Here is a 25,923-nt window from a genome sequence, read left to right on the forward strand (position 1 = left end):
GCATCCAAAGTTCCTATATATCATATGATTATGTCACCTTTTATATATATATATATATATATATGGGTTGATGTGTCATTGGACATTTTTATTTTCGAAAATTTTATGTTACATTTCACACTATCACCGTTATTGTTGTCATCATTCTTGTTATTATATTACTTTTTATAATGTTGTATTATTATTGTCATCTTTATTACAATTACTTTTCACACTATCACTAGTATCATTGTCGTCATTCTTACTATTATATGATTGTAAACACTTTCAATAATATCACATTTTGTTGATATTGTCACTATCACCACTGCAATCAATTGTTATTATCACCATCACCAACACCAACACCAACGCGTGGTTGCCATTATCACCATTGTTCTTTGCCACCATCACTACTATCCATTATCGCAGCATCTTACCATATCAACACAATATCATATTGACAATACAACCAAACTATTTGAACTTTTAATATGAATGTCAATCTAGTTTTTAAACTTTGGATTTGAACAATTAATCCATTGCATTTTAGGATGTAAAATGTTTTTCGTAAAAACTTTTCACCCGAACCAAACACAACTTTAGTTTTGTAACAAATTAAACCTCATAGTAGTATTTTTCCATTACAAACTACCTCATTTAAACATGTAAAGTACACATTGTTTAATCTACATCATATATGTTATATTAAAGTCAAAGCACATTCAAAATCTAAATTGGTTTCTAATTATCTAATTTTACGTCATGTAATCAATTTACTTTACTTAATTTTGGTACCAAATGATCATTTCATAATACTCAACATGAAAGTCAAAATGACTATCTCACTATTAATATTTATAGTATCGTTGAATGTTCTCTTGTGTAAGTAGATGTTATAACCTAGTTCTCATAAAATTAGATGCCAATGACTTATCAAATTTCCTAAATCAAATGCCACCGTTAAAGATTATAAAATTTATTAATCCATACTAACATTTTCACAAGCTTGTAGAGCTTTTGATCAAAAAAAAAAAAAAAAAGCATAATAAGCAGTTATAGGCTTATAGCTAATAAGCACTTATTCACATTATCCTTTTAATGAATCATTCATGTAGTTAGTAGTAGTAGTTAATCTAAATATTTTCAATCGAAACTATCCACACCCCACAAAATTATCAGTGAGCACTGACCACAATCAAAAACACTTCCCAAAATCTTCTGAACTAATGCACATTCCTTCCAACTCCATGTTTGAATATAAAATAAGTTGCAGTCTACTTTATTAAAATGCAAAGCAATCATTTTATTTAGCCTTGCCCTCCTATGCCAATGGCCAAAGAGAGCAGTGAAAAGAGAGCTGCGAAAGTGTGAAGTGCTGGCCCAATACTATACAAATTCAAAAACGTCTGACACATCCGCCAACCAACTCACAGTACTTTTTGTTATGGCACCAGCACACACTGGATGACCATTTTACCCACCCATGTTTTTCTCTCTCTCTACCTAAGAAAGTAAAAAACAAAAAGAATCTATGATCCGTTATAAAAGGAAGGAAAGGCAATGAGAATTTACAGTCTCTATGTTGACTATGGTCTACTTGGATCACCAAAACCCATTAACAAAAAAAGCAAATTTTGTAGATGGGCATGGACCGTTTGATCCGCAGAGTCCTTGCATTGCTTCGCAGATCTAGTCATGGTACCTCTATTTCACCTCACTGTTCTGCATTTTTCACTGTATGCATACTCTGGTTTTTGCTATATATATATACATATTCAGATCATGTTTGCAAGTCTTTGCTTTAAAGGTTCTGGATTTGGACTTGAATTGACTGAATTCTACATGGGTTTTGCTTAAATATTCATGATGTTAGTTCAATTGTCTAGAAAATACCCTGTTGTGACTTTCATGGGGGAGTTCTATGCTTTCAAGTTTCAAGGTCATTCATTGACTATAATATGTTTAAGTCGTTGTTTTAGTGGAATTCAAGCTTGGATTGACTGAATTGTACATGGGATTTTTTGCGTAACTATTCATTATGCTAGTTGAATTGTCTAGAAGATACCCTGTTGTGATTTTCATGGGAGAATTCTATGCTTTCAAGCTCACTCTTCGACTATGAGACGTTGTTGTTGTTTCAGTGAATTTAAGCTTTTGTGGGGTTTGTTGTAATTGTTGTAATTGTTGATGATGTAAATTGAATGATCTTGAAAATCCTCTGTTGTTGGATCTTAATTTATGAGTATATTAAAATGAAAAGTGTAAAAATTATGATTTAATTATCACTTTCTATTTGATCAGTGGATGTCTATGCTATAAAGGGAAATTGCTTGTGTATAACTTCCTTTACTTCTCATTCCAGGCCCAATATCATTTGTGAGGCACTTTTCATACAAGGATATAAAGAAGGGGACAGATGATTTTCAGAGGATCATATATAACAATTCTCATGGAACTGCTTATAAGGCCAAACTCCAAGATGGTGGGGTTGCTTTGGTAAAAGAAGTAGGAGCTTTTGATCAAGAAAATGATGTCTTCTACAGAGAAGTGCAACTCCTGGGCCGCTTGCATCACCGTCACCTTCTTCCACTCAAAGGGTTTTGCACAGGACATAAGACTAAGAGGTTTGATGCCTAGCTTTTCTTTTAAAATTTATATGGGTTGAACAAGATGTCTCACTTATTAAAAGGGATAGGTATAACTTGGCTACAAAGGCTGTTGGCAACTTTAGGGCATAGGTAGGTTATTTAACTAGTCTCTGATATATCCCTCTCCATCTCATAAGCTATAGAGGCTTTTAGTGGACCTAAGAAAAGAAAAAAGATGTATACTCTCTCCAACAACAAAATGAAGACAAGTAAAATTACATTTTTGGCAACCCTAATGATAAACCCACCCTGGATACCTAATCCTGAGGTAAGTAGTACATAATTTTCTCTTGAACTACATCTGGAGAGATTATGTTTTCCATTATTAATGAGGTTATGTATATAAGGAATTATATCACAGACTATAAATGTGGTTGTGTATATAAGGAATTATATCACAGATACATACAAGCTAGTGCATCACATATGTTTCTCTAATGTGAGTAAGCATGTGCGCACACACACATATATAGGGTTTTTTTTTAAAAAAAAAATTTAATCTATGATGAAAGTTGTAATTATTCCCAAGAATGATATGAATCATATGATATAACCAAACATAGGAATGTTACATTCCCAGAAATTTAACAGGTTTGTAACTAAGAAACCAAACGCAGGAGAGCTATATGTATCAAGGAATATGGATTTAGGAATGCAACTCTTATGACACAGACATGCACACACAGCCACCCATTATGAGCACAAGCAAATTATGATTGCAGCATTTGAAATGTTCTGTTTACTTATGTATCTCCTAGAATATGCATAGATTAGAATATGAATTATTTTACTTTCTTTTTTTCACTTTGAAGATTAATTATTAACTTCTACATGTTCCTATTACTCTTTTTAGGCTGCTAGTTTTCGACAACATAGAAAATGGAAGCTTGAAGGAGCATCTTAGTGGTAATTTTTGGAGCAAAACTTGTCTGTTTTTGCAAAATCTAATTTTGTTCTAATGATTTGCCCCTGGCAGATCCTCTTAAGACTCCCTTGAGTTGGAGGACAAGACTACAAATAGCCATTGGTGTTGCCTCTGCATTGGTAAGTTTGTGTGTTTATTTTGTCTTGTTGGATGGCAAACTCATAAATGCCACATAATGTTATCCCCTTGAACATTTTTGAAAAACAAGATAAATTCTGACAAATACATAAAGGAAAGATGCCAGAAATTTAATCTAGAAGCAAAGAACATGAGAAGGAATATTATCATTATATACGATAGAGCATTCTGAAAATAACTTCTGAAGGAAGTTAAAGTGTATGTGTGTGTGCTTAGTACAGAACATACTTGTCAACTCAAGCTCAAAAGCTAATAAAGACTTTAAGCTGAAATTATCCATTCTTAGCTTTACATAGAAGGCAATGCCAAATCACAAGGCACTATCTGCAAATAGTAAAATTGAGATAGAGCTTTCAACCAACTTTAAGGATTTTCTAAACCTTTTTCTGTGCTCTTCCTATGGGGTTTAGGATTTTGAGTGAGATAGACACAGGTATCAAGGCAGTTTATTTTTCATTAAGTATCTGAAATTTCGATGAGAAGCATTTGATATTATTTCTACGTAACAAGTCAATCATTGAACCTGACAATGGCCACTTGGTGAAATATAAAAATTGTGCCAACTGTTGATTCTTTACCTGCCAATAGATTAGTAACAACTGAATCCTACTCTGCATCTGCCATAGGTTAATCCTTTGAAATATATAGTATCTTATGGTTAGCATGTGACTCTGATTTCTTTCGTCTCAATCAATCCAAGTGGCAACTTAGGATTGGAATTTCCATATTATTTAGTCTTTCAAGTGAGGCAACCAGCATGGTATTTGAGTCACCTCAAGTATAGAAAATTATGCATAGCGTAAAAGTTTTGCTCGGTAATTAAGTTATGCTGATTTTCTTATGCAGGAATATTTGCTTCTGTTCGCTGACCCCCCGATGTATCATGTCTCCATCAGCTCAAGTAATATCATGTTAGATGATCAATTTACAGCAAAAGTAAGGATATATATAATACATATTCTTTTATTTATTTTCAAGAAACTTTAAGTATTTGGTGCTCAAAAATGATTCAAATTTTGAAGATTTGAGTCAAGTAGATGGGACAATTCACTGTGCTTAAACTTGTGCAGACATTATTCGAAGATAATATTTCCTTTGCTTGCTACAGGTAGCTGATGTTGGCCTTTTTACTTCTGTTGGAAATCACATCACAGTTCCTCATGCCTCATGTTCAGAAGGTCATTTCTTTTACTATAACCCTTGCAACTAAATGGTAAATACCACACCTGTTTTCAGCAATTGTAAATTGTGATCTTATCAGTATATTTTTATCTTTTATTGCAGAGTGTATGGTTCAGGAACACGGTAACATTATACTCCAGCTAGGGGTGCTGATTCTGGAGCTTATTACTGGTCAGTGTTCAGAGAAGGGAGGTGCTGATCTAATCCAATGGATCCAAGAATCTCGCTTTGCAAGCTCCATGCATAAGATGATAGACCCCGATCTAGGAAATAATTATGATTCTAGGGAGCTCAAAAATCTTCTATCTGTAGCAAAATTATGTATTAAATCTGGGGATAAGCCAAAATTTTCTATTCCACAGATAATTCATTATCTCCAGAAAAAGGTAGATATTCCATGTGACTAGTACATTCACTCTCCAGTGTAACTTCATAGGAAATTTTCATATATATTAAATTAATTGATTCATGAAGGTTTTTGGTATAAGACAGCAAGGTTCAATCTGTCGTGAAAGCCCATCCCAGATGTTTCTTTCTTTGCAATATGAACAGAAAATATAAATAGATAAGCATGTATGGCCATTAATGCGGCAGTTTTCTTTTTTTTTCTTTTTTTCTCTTTTGATTAGTCAATGTGGCAGTATTCAATTCTTAACCCATTTTAATAACGTGGCTTAAGAGTTGACATTACGAATTGGCTAAGACACACTAATAATGCCCTGATTCAATCAGAATGTCTCATACATGAGATAGTTGTTAGTAAACGAAACCCTAGCTGCCATACCAACGTTACTAGCATTAAAGCTCCTTCAAGATTTCAAAGGGTTGGTTAAGTGTCATATGGCAGTTCAAATCAATCATTATTCAGAGCATTATCAAGGGGCATATCCACACAAAGAAAAGAACATGATTTATAAGAGGAGAGTAATATTATTGAAAAGTTTGAGATTTCAAGGTTTAGATATTAATGAAACTGCTTCAAAAGTGGTCTAATTCTCCGGATCATTGGAAAAACTAGCAAAGACCACACTAATTAATAATAACACAAAGTATGTCCCGCAACCAAACATTCCTTACTTCCCAATCTCCACCTCCAATACACTTTCCCATTTCTAGGTGTGCACCTATATTTCTAGTTCCCCCAACCAATAAAGCATCATCACTGCTGGGCACATTGCACCCTCTGTGCGCCACCGTGCATATCTTCATCTTCGTCGTATGCCTCAGCCTGGGCATGCTGCTTCCTTCTCATCTCATCTTCAATGTTGACATCATGTAGTGTGGTCTCCTCACACTCATCCAGCTCCATGTCTGTCAGCTGGGTCGACGATTTTGGTGGCAAAACAGCTTCCAGTGCTGTAACCTGCTCAGGGCTCAGAGAATCAGGGAATTCCACAGTGAAATGAATGTACAGCTTCCCTTTCATGAATGGCCTCTGGTACATTGGCATCCCTTCATCATTTATTGCCTTGAATGAGTCTGCATGTTTTGAAGCACCAGAGAATTGACAAAGTTAATGATCAAAACAAAAATCAACCCAAAATCACAAATTGTAAAAGTTGTCTTTTACTTACCAGGCTTGACAACTTCTCCAGGGTGTGTTTTAATAAGAAGCGGTCTGCCATCCAAGTGGGTCAATACAAACTGGAAGCCGCAAAGAGCTTCAGTCAGGGATAAGGTGTGCTCCACAAAAAGGTCATCACCCTTTCTCTTGAACTTTGGATGTTCCTTTTGTTGAAGGACAAAGACTATATCCCCAGTGACAGTATCAGGCTACAAAACACAACCACCAAACAATTAATACCCTACCCGAAGCAAAGTCAAATTAATCAATGACTATAAACAAACTAAATTAATCAATGACCAAAAGCTAACTATGACAGTATACCGCTTCATCTGCTTCGCCAGGGAATGTAATCTTCTGCCCATTCTGCATGCCCTTCTCCACAATGACTTCCAACACCTTCTTTTCCTGTACAACCTTCTCCCCTTTGCATTGTGGGCAGCGGTCTTTGTCACTGATAGTCTCTCCAGTGCCCTTGCACTCATTGCAAGCATGCTGCATTTGCTGAATCATAGAGGGGCCAAGGTGCCTAATTGAGACCTTCATTCCAGTTCCTTGACAGCCAGCACACTTCATTGAAGCTCCTGACTTTGACCCTTTGCTGTAATGGAACAAAAACATTAACCACCCACATTTGCACAGACCATTACACTACACTAAACACGTAAAATTATGTGAAGACTAATAAAATAAAGTACCAAAACACTCACCCATTGCACTTTGAACAGATCACATTTCGAGAAAGTGAAAGCTTCTTGGCTGTTCCAAGGTAAAGGTCCTCCAAAGTAACCTTCAATGGGTGGACCACATCTTCTCCACGTCGCTGCCTTCGTCCTCTGCTGCTACCACCACCTATTCATGCCATCCACAAGATATTAAAATCACCACATGACTCTTCACATGATTCAAACCAACTGTTGTGTCGTATCAATCACAAGAGCCTTCCAAAATATACAAGTCAAATAGTTGATTCATAATTCTCACCTCCAAATGGACTCCCACCAAAGAAAGACGAGAAGATATCAAATGGGTCATGGCCACCGCCACCGCCACCCATTCCCTCCTTGAGTGCATCTTCACCATATTGGTCATAGATCTCACGTTTCTCAGGGTCACTCAGTACCTCATACGCCTGGGCAAGCTCTTTGAACTGCAACAAAATCATATGAATCAGACTTCTATTTTGATCCAATCTACAGTCAACATAAACTTGAAACAAACAGCGAGTTTTTATTATTCCTTTCTATTGGTAACTAAGTTCTACACGCACTCCATTCTTTGTGAATCCACTACCTTATCCCTCCTCCACAGTATTCTTCAACATTACCCTCCGTCTTTATTCACATAAGAGTGGGTCTCGTTAATTAAATCCACTCATGTGAAAGGATGAAACATTGTTCCCGAAGTATTGAACAATTTATTTTTCGGACAAATACCAGGATTTATAGAACCAAGTCTATAACTTCAGTTACAATGTTACATAAAACACACGCATACACCTTTGTGTTGCCACACAAAGACAAATCAACAGCATAATCAGTTGATAATGCCAGACAAACACCATAACCATAATATATGGGTTGAGCTACAAATCTCTTGGGAAGAAAACACCATAACCTTAATATATTTTGATAATTCAATAGATGCGTTGAGCTACAAAGCTCTTAGCAAGCTCTTGACTTGACTTGACTTGACTTGAGCATACGAATTAAGCAAAACATAAAATGGCCGAGAAACTCAGCGACAACAATTTCAAACATTCAAAAAAAACACCTAAAAATCCAACAAAAACCGCGATTCCTAACAATCCCACATATAAATAAATAAATAAATTTAGGGGAAAAAAAGAAAGCAACTTTTACAATCAAAAATTAGGGTTACCTTCTCAGGATCGCCACCCTTGTCAGGATGGTTCTTGATGGCGGCTTTCTTGTAAGCCTTTTTGAGATCGTCCTGGGAAGCGTTCTTCGACACTCCCAATATCTCGTAGTACCGAGTGTTATCACTCTTCTTCGGTGCTCTCCCAAACATCTCGTTAAAAATTTTCCGATCAAACAAACACAATTTAAGCTAGAGAATTCGATTCCAAACCTTTGTGAATAAAAGGAAAAGTCTGGAGACTCTGAAATTAGAGGAACCAAGCAATAAGGGTGAAGGAGGGTTCTCTGTATATATATATATAGAGAGAGATAGAGAGAGAAAGAGAGGTAAACAAAAAAATTTAATTTTGATTTGAGTTTTGGGGTCGGTAATTAAAGAATGGACGGTTGAGATTGGTTTGAGGGGGTATTACTGGAATGTTTAGGAAGGGTCTAGAATTTGTGGAATCTGTTGCAACGTGGACCGTTGGATACCTTGCTTTGATGATGGTTCCACGATTTTGTTCTCGATCCTTCTGTGAAACTCCCCCAACCCCTCACTTTCCCGCTTTTTCCAACTCCGACTAGGCTTGTGCAACTTCCTCGTTAAGGTTTTTTATTTTTTTTATTTTTTTTTTTAAGTTCCTTTCTATTATTGGATTGACCTATTGTTGACTTGTGAATTTGTTTGGAACTTTTAAATTTGTACATATATAAAAATGGAAAGTTACAAAAAAAAAAAATTTTGGGTAAAGTTGAAATAGATTTCGTTAAAGAAGATTTTGCCTAAATTAGATTGAAATACATTTTAGATGTTTAATGACACTTCTTCTATCTAGGGTAATAACTTAGTTTGTAAATAAGCTCATAAGATATATTTGTATAAATTTAGATGTTTAGTGATTACAAAAAGGCACCTTTTTGTAGAGGGACGAACCTCTCCCTTAAAAGGTATTGTCCATTTTGAGTGATCACATGAGTGGTACACCTCACATGTGAGCTCATAATTATATGCTGCGGGTGGGAGGCATCTTTTCCCGATGTCAGATTGAGCAAATCCGTAAGGGTCATCACCCAAAACGAATAATACCTTCTAAGGGAGAGGTTCGTCCCTCCACATGAGCCATCTCGTTCTTCTTCGTATTTTGTCCTTATCCATTTGAATAACTTGTGGTCTTATCGAGCTCTTTTTTCTTGGTTTTTCATCACGAATGAAGACCTCTGGGGTTTTTCTCATTGTTTAGGCTTGTCCTTTTGCATTAAATGCGATGGTGCCAAGAAGATGACCTTCATTAATGCGGAAGTTGTTATGGAATCATCAAGAAATTTTAAAAAGCTACCTTGGAGAAGTTTATATTTTCTGGGATGTACCTTGGTAGCTTGGACATGCCCCAAACATGACCTTGGTGTGTGACCTAGAGGGGTATTAGGTCTGACCAATGATACGAGGTTTTGTGTTCATTATCAAAATGGGTTAGTCAATGCTTGATTTATCTCCATCGTTTGGGCCAATACTTAAATTGGACACATTACTTATCCTGTTATAATAAGGCCCAATATTTGCCCCACTAATATATGATAATAAAATCATCCATGTTACACAATAATTTTATATATGAAAATGGAAGTTTGCTAGAATATTAAAAATATGATTATTTTTTAATATAAATAATAATAATAAAATACTAATTAGGGGTGTTCACCAAACCGTTCAAACCACAAGACCACATCCAAATCGACCAAAATCACCCACAAAATAGAGTAACCACACTGCATTGTAAGTGGCAATGAACCGCACACACCGCACCATACTCATTATATTTATTTTTAGATTAAATATATATTACTAATTTAATATTATATAAAATAGGTGACCAACCTAGCATTAGTGTGTTCCAATTTCATATTAAAAACAACTTTTTGGTTGAATACAAAATCAAAAGTTCAAAACTTCATTCACTTCTCTATCTCACACTCTCACTCTTCTCTCCCGATACCCTTTCACTCTCAAAAAAGCATGACCAGCAGTGTACATGGTACATTATTATGGACCTTATGATTGTTGCTTGTTAAGCATTTTTACGTGTTATATTTGTTTAACATGTATAATTGTGTATAGCTTACAGTCATGTATTATTATTATTTTTTATATATTTTTGGTACTTTTAGTATATTGTCAATCTATTATGGATTTTGTTTTTGTCATGTATATATTTGTGTTATTTTTTTTTGTCATGTGTGTATTTGTGTTACTTTTTTTTGTTACGCTTGTTGTGTGTGTGTGTGTGTATACATATATATATATATATATATTAAACTTACTATCATATTGTCATGATTATAAATAGTAATTAGTAACTAGCTATGACATATTGAAAAATATATCAACCCTAAACTGACCAAACCATACCTTGTACACTATACAGCACATATGATTATAAAATTGAGGTGCGGTGCAATACGGTTACGGTTTGGCCAAATCGTACCACAAAGTACTGCACTATAAATGACTCAAAACCGCATCACAAACACTCCTTTAACAGACAATAAAGGGTGAGTTTGGGTTCAAATTTTAAATAATTTAAATATGATAAGGTTGGTGTTTTAAATACTGTGTACCTCAACGGGTGAACCCAATTGAATTAGTGTACATTTAAATTATTAAATTACTCATGATTAGTTTTAGTCTTTACCTTTTCTTGATGGGCGTAAGTGTTGAAAACTTGAAATGCAACAATGCATGCTTTTAGTTAGCCTACTAAACGGACGAGAACCTGTTTTACACGAAATTTTACTTTGTACTGGACAAGAAGTTTTTGTTGGTTGTAGGTTGTGTTTGGATAAATAGTTGCAAAAAGGTATTTATGTTTACAACGAACCTTTGTCAAAAAGGTATGAGAAGTTGCTGTTGCAAAACAGAATTTTAAGTCTTAAAAACACTCTTTTTAGGTTCTCAAAATGCATGTTTGGCATGATGTGACTATGTGGGTGTTTTTGTTTCGCCCTAGACTAAATGAGTGTTTGGATAGCGCATTTGCGCGTCTACGTTTCTCTCTTTCTGCGTTTTCCTTTTCTTTTCTTTTTTCCCAGCCGTAGTTGTTGACCAAGTCTTCCGTGAACAGTATATCCGTACACTGTTCATGGACCCACAAACTTCACTTTTCACTCACTTTTTCATTAAAAATTGATCCTACGGTACTATTCACACATTTAAAAATTATTTTGTTACCGTGTTTTCAGTTTCAGCAAAATAAGTTCTATCTAAACGGACCCTAAGGCTATTATGCCAAAACATCAACAATTTCATTTCATTTGAACGCATGTCTTCAAACTGAATAATGTCTACGCACCTCACAGAACGGTTCACAGTTCATGTTTTCCATTTTGCTTTTAAAACTTTTATTTCCTGAAACCAAGCCACATTACTGCCTTTGGCATTGGCCCAAGCTTCAACCATTAGAAAATAAGAAGAACAAACTGTTAAGTGTTAACATAGAACTTCTTAAATGCAATATAATTTTTTTTTTTTTTTAACAATTTCTAAAAGGTCAAGGTACCTAAATTAAGCTGTTCCATACAGAACTGTCACAAGTACAATGCTACAAAGATTACATGGCCAAAGCTCACTCCAAATATGGGATTGAATGACGAAACATGATCACTTCTTGGATGAAGTGAAACCCCCAAATCCCATCATTGCCGCAACATCAGGATCAATTTCAGTTTCCTCTTCTGCCACCTCTTTCTGAACACAGAAAGTATCAGGAAACATGACTGTTAAACATACTCTCCTTAAACGTATAAAATATAACATGTTCTTGAATTACATAGCATTAGCCTGAGAAATTAATATCTAGAGATGGGCAAAAACAGCATACACCTTTTTTTCCAACAATCTTGTGGCTCACTGCTCACATATAAAGTATTAAGCAAACCATGGTAGTACAGTGCTCACCTTCTTCTCTTTTTTCTTTTCTCGACGTTGGCGCTTCCGTTCCTCCTCTTCTTCTTGCTGCTTTAATATCCGCTCATCAAGATCTGGGAGAGAGAGAGAGATCAATTTTCCACTGCCAACCATAGATTACCAACCAGTTACATAAACCTCTACTGAAAGACACGCACACACACAAACACCCCAAAAATAAAAAATTTCCATCTCCTTCAAATTCTTTACCTTGCTCTGTGAAGCTTCCGGGAACTCTCCGCTTCTTAAGAACTTCAAATCGCTGTTTGACCTGTAGACCATAAAGTTGCAGCTCAAATACACCGTAATAAGATAAATATGTACTTATTATGAAATGGTTAAAGCCAGAAAATTAGTTTTATCTTTAAATGAATAGTGGTGATCTTCTCTTCAACATCTCTGGAAGGTGGGATTTTTAGCATCCATGTTACATATATTACATGGTTTACTTCTATATATCTACACATATATAGAGCCTGAGCTTGAGAGTTTTGCTAAGTAAAGGTTGCATCCTTTTTCACACATTCAATTATGCCTGTTTATTAAACTTTCATTCATCATAATTAAAATTACTTGCCAAAATGTACCTGGTCAACAGATGCCCGTTCTACCCGCATAGACATACCCAACGCTCTTTGATCTATGTGACAAGATAAAAAGAGCCATTAGAAGAGTGATCAAACTAAGAAAACTCTTCATTAAAAGAATTGATGAAACAATATTGTCTACAGATAACCACATACGTTTCTTTCCATTGATATGATCCAAGTAATTTGCAGAATCCTTCACTACACACTTACAAACTGAACAGTAATATCCAGCCTGTAAAATGAACAGAATCAAGAAAACATGGTAAATAAAAATGTTTAATATAAGAGTACTATTAAAGAAGATAGATATCAGCAATAACCATATGATGACATGGGACACATGAGAACATGGTCATGTACCTGCTGACTTAAAGGTGCCACTGGAGTAACAACCTGCAAAATTAAATGACAAAATAAATTCATGTATTAAGTCGAGCAAAGATTTGGTATAAGATATTCCACATACAAGTATAGATGTTTCAAACTGTTAGAACTAACAGGGAAATAAAAAGTTATGCTGTATGTGCCAAGAAACTTATCAGGCAGGACAAATCAAAACATATGAAAACACAAAGCAAAATATACCCCACATAATTAGAGCAATAAAATTTAGAAAACCATGACAATTTTATTCCATATATTCACAATCTAGATCATGCCAACCATAACATTCAAAACTCAGCAGATTATATACCAAAGCCGAAATCCATAAAATATATATATACACACACACGGTTAAGTCCATTACACAAGACCATGTCCCAGTCTATAAAATGCTGCATGTCAATATGATTCAGGCCCACAAATATAAAGCTCAATTACCAAAATGGTACTCTAATAGGACATTAATTCCTTAGTTTCATTTACTCTGAATGGTACATACAGCATTTCCTCATTTTCTGCGTAGTTTATTTGACCTGAAAATCTCAATTATCTTGCTGCAATATTTTCCTAAGGTAAAGTGAATAAGATGTATGAATAGAATTTGTCTCAATTGTTAAATAGATTTACAATTGTTCATTAATGAAAACTATTTATACTTATAAACTAGGTTCAAAGGAAATACATATTTCTACTTCCACAATAAAAATGGAAAGTCCAATTTTGAGATTGTCAACTGTTATAAGCAGGTTTGCTTCAAAGGTGTGATCAGTCTATATTGGTGGTGCATTTGTCACTCCATCTACTAAATCCCCATCCAAAGAGGTAAAAGTTTTAGTGTCATCTTCTTTAAAGTAACATAAAGCAACATAAGACAGTAAGAGAGAACTAGTTCTTTTTGGCTAGAACACCTACTAATTACAATAGTGTCTGAATCTCCTAGTACAACTTACAAGCAAAATGGCCTAAGCACACATCCAAGAAGAAAAATAATTCTAGAAAAGAAACAGAGACAATGCAACACACCTGAGTTTTTCCTAACCGAGATTCAAGGTCCACTTCATAATCCCTATGTTTCAAAGGCTTCCTCTGCACTGGAGGACCTTTTGCTGCAACAAAACCAACCAATCATGTACATTTTCACTCCCATCAATCTACTCTTCACCAGAGCCAATTCTTTCAACATATAAACAACAAACAATATCAATTCTTCACTGTTATATGCACATGCACACACACAGATTAGAACACCCAATATTAATTCTGCAAACCAATTACCCTAGAATTCAGAGGGTTCAATTAACATGCACACAGAATACAACCACCCAATATTGATTCTTCAAACTGATCAGCCAACAATTCAAAGGGTTCAATTAGAACACACACATGCAAACACCTAATATTAATTCTGTAAACCCATTACTCTACCATTTAGAGAGTTTAACTAGCACACACACACATGCAAGCAGGTAGGCAGGCGCACCCAATATTAATTTTGCAAACCCATTACTCTATGATTAAGAGGGGTTCAATAACACGTGTGCGCATGCGCGCACACACACACAAAGTCAACAGCCAGTACTATTTCTGCAAACCCATTACTCTACAATTCAGAGGGTTCAATTTACACACACACACACACAGTGTAGAACGCCCAATAGTAATTCTGCCCATTACACTACAACTCTAAGGGTTCAATTAAAACACACACACAGATACTAAAACCAATCAAACCAGAAACAAATACAAATTCAAGCTGAAAAAAGATTATCAAATTAAAATCACTTACATTTGGATTTAGAACGTGACTCTTCCTCCTACAGTTCAACAAAAAGGAACCACAATCAACTAAGAGCAATTAATCACAATGAAAATTTAAAAAAATAAAAAATAAATTAATTAATTAAATTACCTGTCTTTCACGCTCTCGAGCTCGTTCCAAATACTCCTCCCGATCAAATTTCCTTCTAAACGTGTTATCAACCCCAACAACCTACACCAAAAATCTCAAACAAAAATTAATTAATTGATAAGCCAGTTAAATTGCTTTATTTAAAAAAAAAATTGAAGTGATAAAATTAGTTAGGGTTACAGAAAGTAGGAACACTATGATTGTGAATTTATTTGAAAATTGAAGAATTTGGTACCAAAAAAACCCCTAATTCTGATTTTGTTTGGAGTCTGAGAAAGTTGAACTGTTGAAGGAAACATAGTGAGTTATGAATAAGCTGTGATCGAAGAATTTTAAACTTAATTAATAAAAAAGGGTTTTAAGATTTATCACGTTAGTGATAAGGTTTATGACGCAAAAAAAAAAGGAAGACAACAACAAAAGAGGATGTTTGGTCTAGTGGAATTATTCTCACTTTGGATGCAACAGGTTGCGAGTTCAATTCTCACAATGCTCCTTTCTATCTATTTGACCAATAGTACCACATTTTAGCCACCCAAGCCTAAAATTAACCCACATCAGTCCATGCAAAGTTATGGGAAAAACTAAAAATACATGATTGCAAAGTTGTGTAAAAATACATTATTGCTATAATAATCGGGTAAATTTACACTAGTACTATTCATTTTATATTTGGTTTTTATACTAACAATGAAAGAAGAGAGTAGATGGTGGTTGTTGTGTGTGAAGAAAGAAAAACAATTAAAAAATAGTATTTTAATAAAATATTGTGTAGAATAGATAATCTGATGTGGACTATTTTGAAGAGTGATTATGTAAAATAAAAAAGTAGGTTCTTATAAAATATAATAAGTCAATCCTATATATTATAACACATAAGTATTATAGGTGATAGTGATACATAATATAATTTATTACCTAGAAAACACGAATGCAGCTGGGAGGGTGCCACACCCGAGTCCGATGCGGTTGACCGCGCGTTGAAGCCGCGTCTGAGTTTTTTTTTTTTTTTTTTTTCTCAGATTTGCGCCGACACGACTCGATTTGCGCCGAACTGGGCTGATTCGGCCAAAATCAGGCCGTATCGGCCATATCCGGTCGTATCGGCCGGCGACCGATACGGCTGAAACAGGTTGGGAACGGCCAAAATTGGCCTTGAAACTCGCCGAAGCAACCGAAATTCTGACCTTAGATGTGTTTCTTGCCTTCTTTTTTCTTTGTTTTGTGAATCAAGGTATATTAATGTGTTTTTTAAGAATATTTTAATAGTAAAAATATATAGAAAATATAAATAAAAATATTTTTAATAATTTTTTAATCGCCGAGTCCCGCTGCACCCGCACCCTACTTTTTCAAAAATTGCTGAGTTCCGCACCCGAACCCGCACCCGAGTCCCGAAACGCACCTGTGCTTCATAGTTTATTACACAATATTTCTAAATGCATCGAATGGCAAAAAATGCCCTCCTTGACTTTGCTCCACCCAATTCTACCCACCCCAAAGAGAAATTAGTTATCCATATAATTTAATATTTTCTATATGTCCAATAAAAAAAAATATATATTTTGTATAAGTAACCTAATTATTTTTTTTTTCACTCTTTCCTTTTACTCTCGATTATCTTTATTCCTTAGGATTAGTAAAAGATAATGAGAAGTGCTACATTTACAACATTTTTCACAAAATGTTCACAATAAATCGTAGGTAGTAAGTTGTTACTGGTTCTAATTTGAACCCACAACTAACATTACTCTTTTGCCCACTAGTAATAGCTAGTAACGATCTACCACTTAAGATTTGTTATGAAAGTATTGTGAAAATGTTGTGGACATAACATTTCTCAAAGATAATCAACTTACCCCAAACTCAACATGCCTCACACTTGTCCCTTGTGGATTTTTTTACCACAAAATGGGAATGTGGAACCCATGAGCGTGTTGATCTTGTCTCGCTGTATTGCCATCCCTATCATCAAAAATCTATCATCTATCTTATATCTTATAAAACAATCTTATGAGATATATCTCTTACAATATGTGTGGATCCTAAATATGTGAGTTCCACATATTGTGAAACGGCTCTAGATAAATTACAAAATGAAGAGCCAAGAAAATGTCATAGGCATTGAACAGAGCTGCAGAAAATTTCTCTTAAAAATCCTATGAATCAGACTTTTATTTTGATCCAAGCTACAACCAACATTAACGTGAAACAAACAGCCAGTTTTTTTTTTGGGGGGGGGTAAATTATATATTTAGTCCTTCTTTACACCATATGACAATTTAGTCCCTAATGTTTCATTTGTGTCAGTTTAGTCCCTAATTTTTTTTTATTGTGTCAAAATAATCTCTGCCATTAAGTGATGGATGGAAAATGTTGACATGACTAACGGTCAAAATAAAAAAATTATTTTTATGCCACATGGGATGCCAAGTGTACTAACACAGATTAAACTAAAAAAAAAAAAAAAAATTATGATTTCAACTTATGAGTGAGAGAGAGAGAGAGAGAGAGAGAGAGAGAGAACAATCTCCAGCTCCACCCAACCATAAACTTCATTAAGTTATGTATATTTGTGTCAAGGTTCAATTCAGAATGAGAAATCAGAATTCAAAAGACCAATTTCAATTTACAAAAACTACTAATACTATCTCCTTCCTCTCAACTTACCAAAACAAACAAAATCCGAATCATTAATAAAGGAAGAATTCTGCAATTTCAACTTAAGGGCAGTGACGCTAGCAACCACGTGATTAGATCAACAACTTCAATCACAATTTTGACCAGCAACTGCTAACTAAGAAGCATTGATAATAATGATTGGAGATTGTGGGTGAAAACCCAAAGGCAAAGAGAGTGGTGTTGCTGCTATTTGTGTGTGCTATATGCTCATGGTCATGTTTAACTAAATATTAATGCTGTCTGTGTTTGCTATATGCTCGACCAAATGCCTTAAAGAAAAAGAAACACCAACAACATGCTTAGTAGAAGCAGGGAAAGACATGGATGTAAAGCAAGGCAGAGAGTGTTGGGAAGAAGAGGGACTAAGACAGCCATGTTTGGGTAGGCGGTTGCTGTTGGCCTGCTGCTGCTGGAGATTTAGGCTTACACAAAGAAGAGTGTTAATGGAGAAGGAGACGGATTCTTAGGTTTCTGTCAGCCATTGGGTGAGGTGGTGTTGACATGGATTTTTAATCATGTCAGTACACTTGGCATCCACGTGGCATAAAAAATAATTTTTAAAATTTTCTATGTTAGCCACATCATTATTTTTCATCCATCACTTAATGGCATAGACTATTTTGCCGCAATACCAAAAAGTTAGGGACTAAACTGACACAAGTGAAACATTAGGGAAATTGACATATGATGTAAAGGTTAGGGATGAAATATGTAGTTTACCCTAATACTTTCTATTGGTATGTAAGTTCCACATGCACTCCATTCTTCTTGAAGCCACAACCTTACCCTCCCTCCATTCTATTCTTAAGTTTTAATTGGGGAGAAAATAGAGTTCAACATTACCCTCCACCTTATTCTTAAGTTGGGGAAAAAATAACGTTTGAGCTAAAACTCATTAGCAGAGACAAAAGAGGAACTTATTTAACGCTCCAAAAGCAATGCTCCCTCCTCTCACATTATAATAGTGGATCTCAATAATTAAATTCATGCGAAAACCCACCACTCATACGAGAGGATGGAACATTATTCCCGGAGTATTTTTTAGAAAAATACCGGGATTTATAGGACCAAGTCGATAACTTCAGTTATTAATGTTACATAAAACACACACATACACCATTGTGTTGCAAAAACAGCATAACCAATTGATAATTCCACACAAGTCACAAACAAACACCATAACCTTAATTTTTTGATAATTCAATAGACGGGTTGTGCTACAAAGCTCTTGGGAAGCAAACACCATAACTTAATTTAAAAAAATGACGAAGCTCTTGACTTGAGCATACGAATTAGGCAAACATAGATAGCTGAGAAACTCAGTGACAACAATTTCAATATTCAAAAACATCTAAAGCCAACAAAAACCGTGATTCCTATCGATAAAGAACCATAGAATATATCTTACATTTTAACCCAATTTCTAAAACATACTTCAATTCATTCCAAAAACCAATTCTTACACAAACAATAGTATACTCTACAAGACAACCCCAAATATAAATAAAATTGAATTTAAAAATAAGAAAGCAAGTTTATAATCAAACCCGTAGAAAAAGAAATTAGGGTTACCTTCTCAGAATCGCCACCCTTGATAGCGTCTTTCTCCGGTGCTCTCCCAGACATCTTTCTCACCTTTTTTTTCTCCGATCAAACAAACACTTTTTTGAGAAAGAAAAAAGTCTGAAGCACTGAGCTCTGCTTTTAAATTTTAATTTTAATTTGGGAGTGAACGCGTGGATCGGTCTTAAAGAATGGACGGTTGGGATTGGTTCTGGAATTTGTGATTTTGTGGATTTTTTTTTTTTTTTAATTCCTTTCTACGTTTGGATAAAAGAAAAGGAAAAAGATTTTTTTTTTATTGATAAGAAAAAAAAAATTATTAAGTAATAATGACGTGATGGTTAGAACTTTAACCGTTTATAAATAAGTTTATAATTTTTTCTTTTTTTGGTTTGGAAAAGTTGAAATGGATTTCGTAAAGAAGATTAGGCTAAATTAGCCGAAGTAGGCAAAATTTGCCAAATAGTAGATTTTTAGAAAAAATTTTGCTACATAACATGTGGATGAAACATTTTAGTTAGATGGACTGTTTTTGAAAATCGAGTTTAACAAACTCGAGTTCCAACCTATTCCCTCTTAGATGAAGACTAACATGGACAAAAAAAAAAAAAGGTGGAACTCGAGTCTAAGAAACTCGAGTTCCATTTGTACAGAAGTCAAGTTTCATAAACTCGAGTTCCGTGTGAAAAAACTTGGAACTCGAGTTCCAGAAACTCGAGTTCCATTTTTTTTCTAAAAAAAAAAACAGTTTAACTAACTAGAAAATTTTGTAATAAAAATTATGTATAATGTATGTAGGGACACGATTTTTAACGACCCAAGAATGACGTTGGGCTCGTGTGCAAAGGGCCCGAACAATATGATTTGTAGAGAATGGGTTTGGAAAAGGCCTGCCCTTGAACGCGGGGCAACGGTCTGGTTCTAGTTTCACGAGAGCTAATACAAAGGTAGGTTTGGACTGTATAGCTATGCAGTACATCGATGTGGTTTGAAAGGTTTGGCTCCTTGGAATTAGTCCGAGGAGCATTACATTCTCACCCTCCTCCCCCCTTTTGGATCCCCCCCTCTTTCCCTTTTATACTGGTATTTACTTCCCGTTCTTTACCTACGTGTCAGTTTTTCCTTTGTTGGGGTCAGTACTCGTCCTATCAATCCATACATCAGAGTGGTTGGGAGTGGTTGGGGAAAGTTGAATAGCAAGGTATGGAGTATGGGTTTGTCAGGTGCTGGGCTCCACATTATGGTGTTGGCAGCTTTCTCGTTTGTATTGCTCTTGTATTGTGTTTGTCCTTTCCTTCAGGCGTTTTATGAGGTGTTGAGCGTGAGTTCGTCCTCGGCAATAGGCTCCTCGGCTTGGACTTTGGGCCCTTAATGTGAAGTGGGCTGGGATTTCAAATTTCAAGCCCCACAATGTAAATAATACAATATTGGTGAATTTAATTTTTATAAATTTAGAAATGGAAATCATGCATACACTCAAAAGTCAAAACTGATCAGCCATTAGTTGCTTATCCATTATGGAAACTCACTATCCGCTGGATATCCAAAAAAAATAAAAATAAAAATCATAGTCTCCTTGGTCGTGGTTCTTACAATTGCATGTGCTTTTTTGATTGCTATAGAATGTGACTAAGTGAATGGATTCTTTTTTCCTCATTGTGTGAGTGCTTTAGGTCATTATCAATACCCAATATATTCGTATGTGTTGTGACATTTTTGTTGGAAAAGTAAGTAAATTTTATTCAAATATAAAAAGACACCAAACAATTTACGGGATATAAACTATGGATGCACCATTAAAATTATTGAATAGGAAAATTACAACTATCAATGAAGGAATATAATAAGAGTTTTTTTTAAAACAGCTTATTTAACTGAAACTAAAACTTTTTTATTGAAAATATTGTAGATAAAGTTAAAAATTAACTGAAATAGTGCAATGAGATCCATGAATAATATTAAAGTGCAATAAAACTCATAAATAGTAGCAAAAATAAGCTAAATAGTAAAAAAAAAACCTGATTTTTTAAGCCAATGTCAAACACAACCTAAAATTAGTAGGGACTAGCATGAATTTAAAATGATTAAGATCAAGAGGGATTGGAGGTGTTAAATTCGGTGTGACTAAAGGGTTTAAATTAATGAATATAATCAATATATATGAGATGAGAGGATTTGAACCTTGGAAACATCATTTTCAAGGTGCCAATTGAGTTAAAGCCTACAAAGCTCTTGGCAAAAAATGCATCTATGTTTAGTTATATAATCACTATGTTTGTGAGGAGCAATATAAGACAATTTAATATTTACAAACATCTTGTTTGGTTTTTTTAGTTTGAATAACAAAAATGTAACGGAGCATGTTATTCCCATGCACTAAGTACAAGGGGGGGGGGGGTACTTTCTCAAAAAAAAAAAAAAGTACAAGGGGGTTCTAAGGAAGGCTTGGCTTAGAAATAAGGAGAGTAGTGAATTCTAATATTTTGTTTACAACAAATAAAAATATGAGAAAAGGAAGAAAATGTAGGCAAATAAAGCAATTGCTTTTCCAGTCACCCCTATCCAACATATTTCTATAAATTTTTTAAAATATTTTTTTAGGAAGTTTCAACTTACGACGTCCACTCTTAGTGATAACTCTTTATCATCAGACCAAGACACTAATTTATTAACAGTAACAAAACAAGTTAAACTAATTTAATAAAAACTTTTTCTAAGAAAAAAATTTAATACAAGCCTACTTACATTCATTTTTTGCGAAACCAAATTATTGATCCCTGAAGTTTACCTTGCAAGCGCAATTAGTCCCCTAAATTTATAATGTGCATAATTGGTCCCTTGAGTTTTAAAAATAAGCAATATTAATCTTTATGTTAACTACTGTTAATGATATTACTTATGTGTCTAACAAAATAATGACTTACAATTTTTTTTTAATGATATGTCATTTTTTAATAAAAAAATTTTTAAAAATTAATTTACACATCATAAAATTGAAAATTCAAAATAAACCAAAAAAAAAAAAAAACCCCACTCTTTCCCTCAGTGACGGCCATGGCTTCCATGGTCTTCCTTTGGCTCATTGCTCACCTTGTTCCAGTACCTTCCTTTCAGTCACATCCAAGCAAACAGGGGCGGAGCCAGGGGGGGGCGAGAGGGGGCAACTGCCCCCCCCTGACTCCTCTAAAAAATGCCTTGGTACCTGCTATACTAAGTGTATTTAAGTAGTTTGCTCTCTGTCAGTGAAAAAAAATGGAAAAAGCACTCCTACCATTATGAAACAGCCCTGACACCTGAAAGAAAGAAAAGAAAAAATGCTCCTCAATTCTCTCCTGCCATCACACTTTCACCTATTTTACTATTTTAAGTAGTATTTATTTCAAGTAGTCTTGATCTTGTCCCATCCATTTTACTATTTACAGTACTTTTCTTTCCTATTCTAATTTTTCTCTCCTTTTATTATTATAATTATAATGCTATACACATAACATTTTTCACAATAAATTTTACAATTATGAAAATAGTTAACTGTAAATGATGAACAACTTATATTAATAAACCCACTACTTTATTTCCTTCACAAGTCACAGTCCACTATTTTAACAATCGTAAAATTTATTATGAAAAGTTATTTTTGTATGACAATTCAATTAATAGGTTCCCTAGTTAACTTTTGTAGATTGATTTATTTTTTTAATTTATTTTAAGCAATCAAATTATGTCTAAATTTTATGTATTTAAATTAATTTCTCACTTTGATTGTTAGTAATTATGATTGATCATTTTTGTTTCTTTGTTTTAATAATATGAAATATATACTTGTAGTTACAATTCTCTATTTTTTTTTTTTTTATTATCTATTAATATTTTTAGATTACTTTTGTTTTTAGTATTTTTTTTTCAATCTTGCCCCCTCTAAACTAAAATCTTGGCTCCGTCACTGCAAGCAAATATACATAGTCCACATGAGACACAAAGATAAGCCTTCTTATGCCACCCACCATGACTAGTACTCCTCCCAATTCCAATATGATTCTTCTTTTCTCTACACTTACACTGTCACTTACCATGACTTTGCCGCTCACTCGACTCAGACCAAGCCGACTCACACACCACTCGAACTCACAAGTTCTTAGACCTCGACACTGAGTCCGACAACCACAACACCCAAGTCCTCAACCAAGCCTCAAACGACATCATAATTGGAGTTTTTGACACTGATGTGTGGCCCGAATCGAAAAGCTTCAACAATTCGGGTTTAACCAAGATTTCCACCTAGTGGTAAGGCCAGTGTGAGTTTGGACCCAATTTCAAACCCACTCTGTAGCAAAAAAACTCATTGCAGCATGAAGTTTCTCCAAAGGTTATCGCATGGCCTCCGGTGGAGGAGAGGGAGAGAATCGCATGAGAGAGAGAGTGAGTTCATCGGAGATTTTGGATTTTATATTTTAATTTGGCATTACCCCATTATTTACCGGTCAATTATTTTGGTATTAATAAGTTATTATGTGTAAAATAATTTTTATAATTTTTTTATTGAAAAATGAGACATCATTAAAAAAAAAAAAAAAAAAGATAAACGATTATTTCATTAGCCACGTAAGGAACATCATTAATAATAGTTAACAGAATAATTAAAAATGTTCATTTTTAAAACTCGAAAGACTAATAGTGTTCACTTGAAACTTAAGGGACCAATTACATTCGCAAGGTAAACTTAAGGGACCAATAATATAATTTCGGCCATAATTTTTTTTTTAGAATCCCATTTGTACTAAACACTAACTTTGCAAAATTGCAAAAATTATATAATGTGATGTTCATAGGTGTCAAAAAGCTGCCTAAAAAATTAACAAAAAAGTTATGCCAAACATTGACACATTAGAATACATAAATAGTATGATTTTAATGTCAGGATACACACACATATGTTATTACTATTATTTATTATAATTAATTATCCACACTGGCAATTTGGCATTGGCAGAGACATCCCTAACAGCATTCCCATCAAACATCTTAAAATTTTTAGCATTTAACATCTAAAAAATCAATTTTATAACATATAAGAGCATTCTTATTAAACATGTCAAAAAATATAGCATTTAACATATCAAAACACTACTTTATTTATTTTAACACTCCATTTTATAATACACCCAACATAAAAAAAAAAAAAAAAAAAAAAAAAAAAAAAAAATTACCACTTCGTTAAAATATTATTTATTTTAATAAAGTGAGAGAGAGAAAGTAGTGGAGAGAGGCACAACGCAAGAGAGAGAGAGAGAGAGAGAGAAGAAAAATAAAAAGAAAAATCTAGCAATTTGCTACAGTAAGATGTCAAAGATAACACTCCATTATAGCAAAGATGTCAAAAAATTTAAGAATAGCATGCTTGATGTGGATGATATTTTAAGGGGATAAGAGCTAAAATTATGATTTAGTATTTTTCACATCTTTAATGTGAATGCTCTAACACATCACTTTACAATATACCTTACATCAAAATTTCTATTTTTTTTAACACTTCATTTAAATATTATTTATTTATCATTTTTTATTCTTCCTCTCTCTTTTTCTCAATCCAACTATTCTCAGCACTGCCGACCACCACATCCACCCACCCATACCACAACCACCACATCCACCCACCATCGCTGCCACTAGCCACCAGCCAAATCCACTGCAACTACAAACAACAGCAACAAAAAAAAAAAAAAAAACTCCACATCCACTAGCTAGATCCACCGCAACCACATCCTAGACCCCATTCTATGACCCAAACCCAATCAACCCACCCATAACCTCCACCACAACCCACAACCTCCACCACAACTTTCACAATCCACAACTCACAAATCACAAACCCACCTCATAAATCACATACCCACAATGGTAGATTGGGAGAGATGAAAGATTTGGCAGAGAGAGAGAGAGAGAGATAAAACTAGATGAGATCCATCTTGGAACCAAAACGATGAGACAATGCCCATCTCATAATGAGAGAGAGAGAGAGAGTCCAGTGAACCAAAAGAAGAAAAAAGAGAAGTCAAGCTCTACAGAAGAAAGAAAAAATAGAGAGAAAATAGTGTGAGAGAGAGAAATGATATTTTAATAGAAATGTTAATAAAATATTATTATTTTTTATAAGATTTGAGCTACTGTAGGTTGTCATCTTTGACAGTCTACTATAGCTAAGTTGTTAAAAATTTTACATATACCACTCTTGATGTAACGTGTGTTTTGTGATTTCAAGTGCTAAAAATAGCATTTAGCATTTATACGACGATGGATGAGAATGCTCTAAATGAAGGTAAATTAGGGTTTATATAATTTTTTTTTATACAAGATAGAATTTATACTACAACCTAACGTATATGTGTGTAAATCTCTTACTTAGAAATTTGAATCCTAGCCATTGTCCCAATACCCTATAAGCATTTATATTTATGATGTGATCACAGTACAAAAGTTGCACAGTCGTTATATAAGTTAAAATAAAAAATAAAAAATCTGGGGAGACTCCAGACTCA

General features: G+C 34.3%; 3 protein-coding genes across 4 annotated transcripts; 1 reads left to right on the plus strand and 2 right to left on the minus strand.

Annotated features, from left to right (window-relative positions):
- The first annotated feature begins 1,321 nt into the window (after window positions 1-1,321).
- Window positions 1,322-5,444, plus strand: LOC115982291 (probable receptor-like protein kinase At1g49730). The gene is made up of 7 exons (XM_031104859.1): window positions 1,322-1,680; window positions 2,345-2,606; window positions 3,484-3,536; window positions 3,607-3,674; window positions 4,540-4,629; window positions 4,802-4,871; window positions 4,978-5,444. Exons 1-7 carry the CDS (start codon window positions 1,623-1,625, stop codon window positions 5,280-5,282), a joined length of 906 nt encoding a protein of 301 aa, XP_030960719.1. The 5' UTR covers window positions 1,322-1,622; the 3' UTR covers window positions 5,283-5,444.
- Window positions 5,445-5,782: 338 nt separating this feature from the next.
- Window positions 5,783-8,643, minus strand: LOC115982310 (dnaJ protein homolog). Its single transcript, XM_031104872.1, has 6 exons — window positions 8,321-8,643; window positions 7,424-7,589; window positions 7,150-7,291; window positions 6,764-7,040; window positions 6,450-6,648; window positions 5,783-6,354 (listed from the first exon to the last, which is right to left on the minus strand). Exons 1-6 carry the CDS (start codon window positions 8,468-8,470, stop codon window positions 6,035-6,037), a joined length of 1,254 nt encoding a protein of 417 aa, XP_030960732.1. The 5' UTR covers window positions 8,471-8,643; the 3' UTR covers window positions 5,783-6,034.
- Window positions 8,644-11,696: 3,053 nt separating this feature from the next.
- Window positions 11,697-19,528, minus strand: LOC115982320 (zinc finger matrin-type protein 2-like). Of its 2 annotated transcripts, XM_031104880.1 has the most exons (10): window positions 19,400-19,526; window positions 15,146-15,226; window positions 15,023-15,050; window positions 14,260-14,342; window positions 13,213-13,245; window positions 13,006-13,084; window positions 12,850-12,902; window positions 12,473-12,533; window positions 12,254-12,336; window positions 11,697-12,043 (listed from the first exon to the last, which is right to left on the minus strand). In XM_031104880.1, exons 1-10 carry the CDS (start codon window positions 19,451-19,453, stop codon window positions 11,957-11,959), a joined length of 642 nt encoding a protein of 213 aa, XP_030960740.1. In that variant the 5' UTR covers window positions 19,454-19,526; the 3' UTR covers window positions 11,697-11,956. The 2 variants fall into 2 exon arrangements, with proteins under 2 accessions (XP_030960740.1, XP_030960749.1); XM_031104889.1 differs by lacking the exon at window positions 11,697-12,043 and having other exon boundaries at window positions 12,274-12,365; window positions 19,400-19,528.
- Window positions 19,529-25,923: the final 6,395 nt, after the last annotated feature.

This window comes from Quercus lobata, chromosome 1 (genome assembly GCF_001633185.2).
Source record: "Quercus lobata isolate SW786 chromosome 1, ValleyOak3.0 Primary Assembly, whole genome shotgun sequence".
Classification (NCBI taxonomy): domain Eukaryota; kingdom Viridiplantae; phylum Streptophyta; class Magnoliopsida; order Fagales; family Fagaceae; genus Quercus; species Quercus lobata.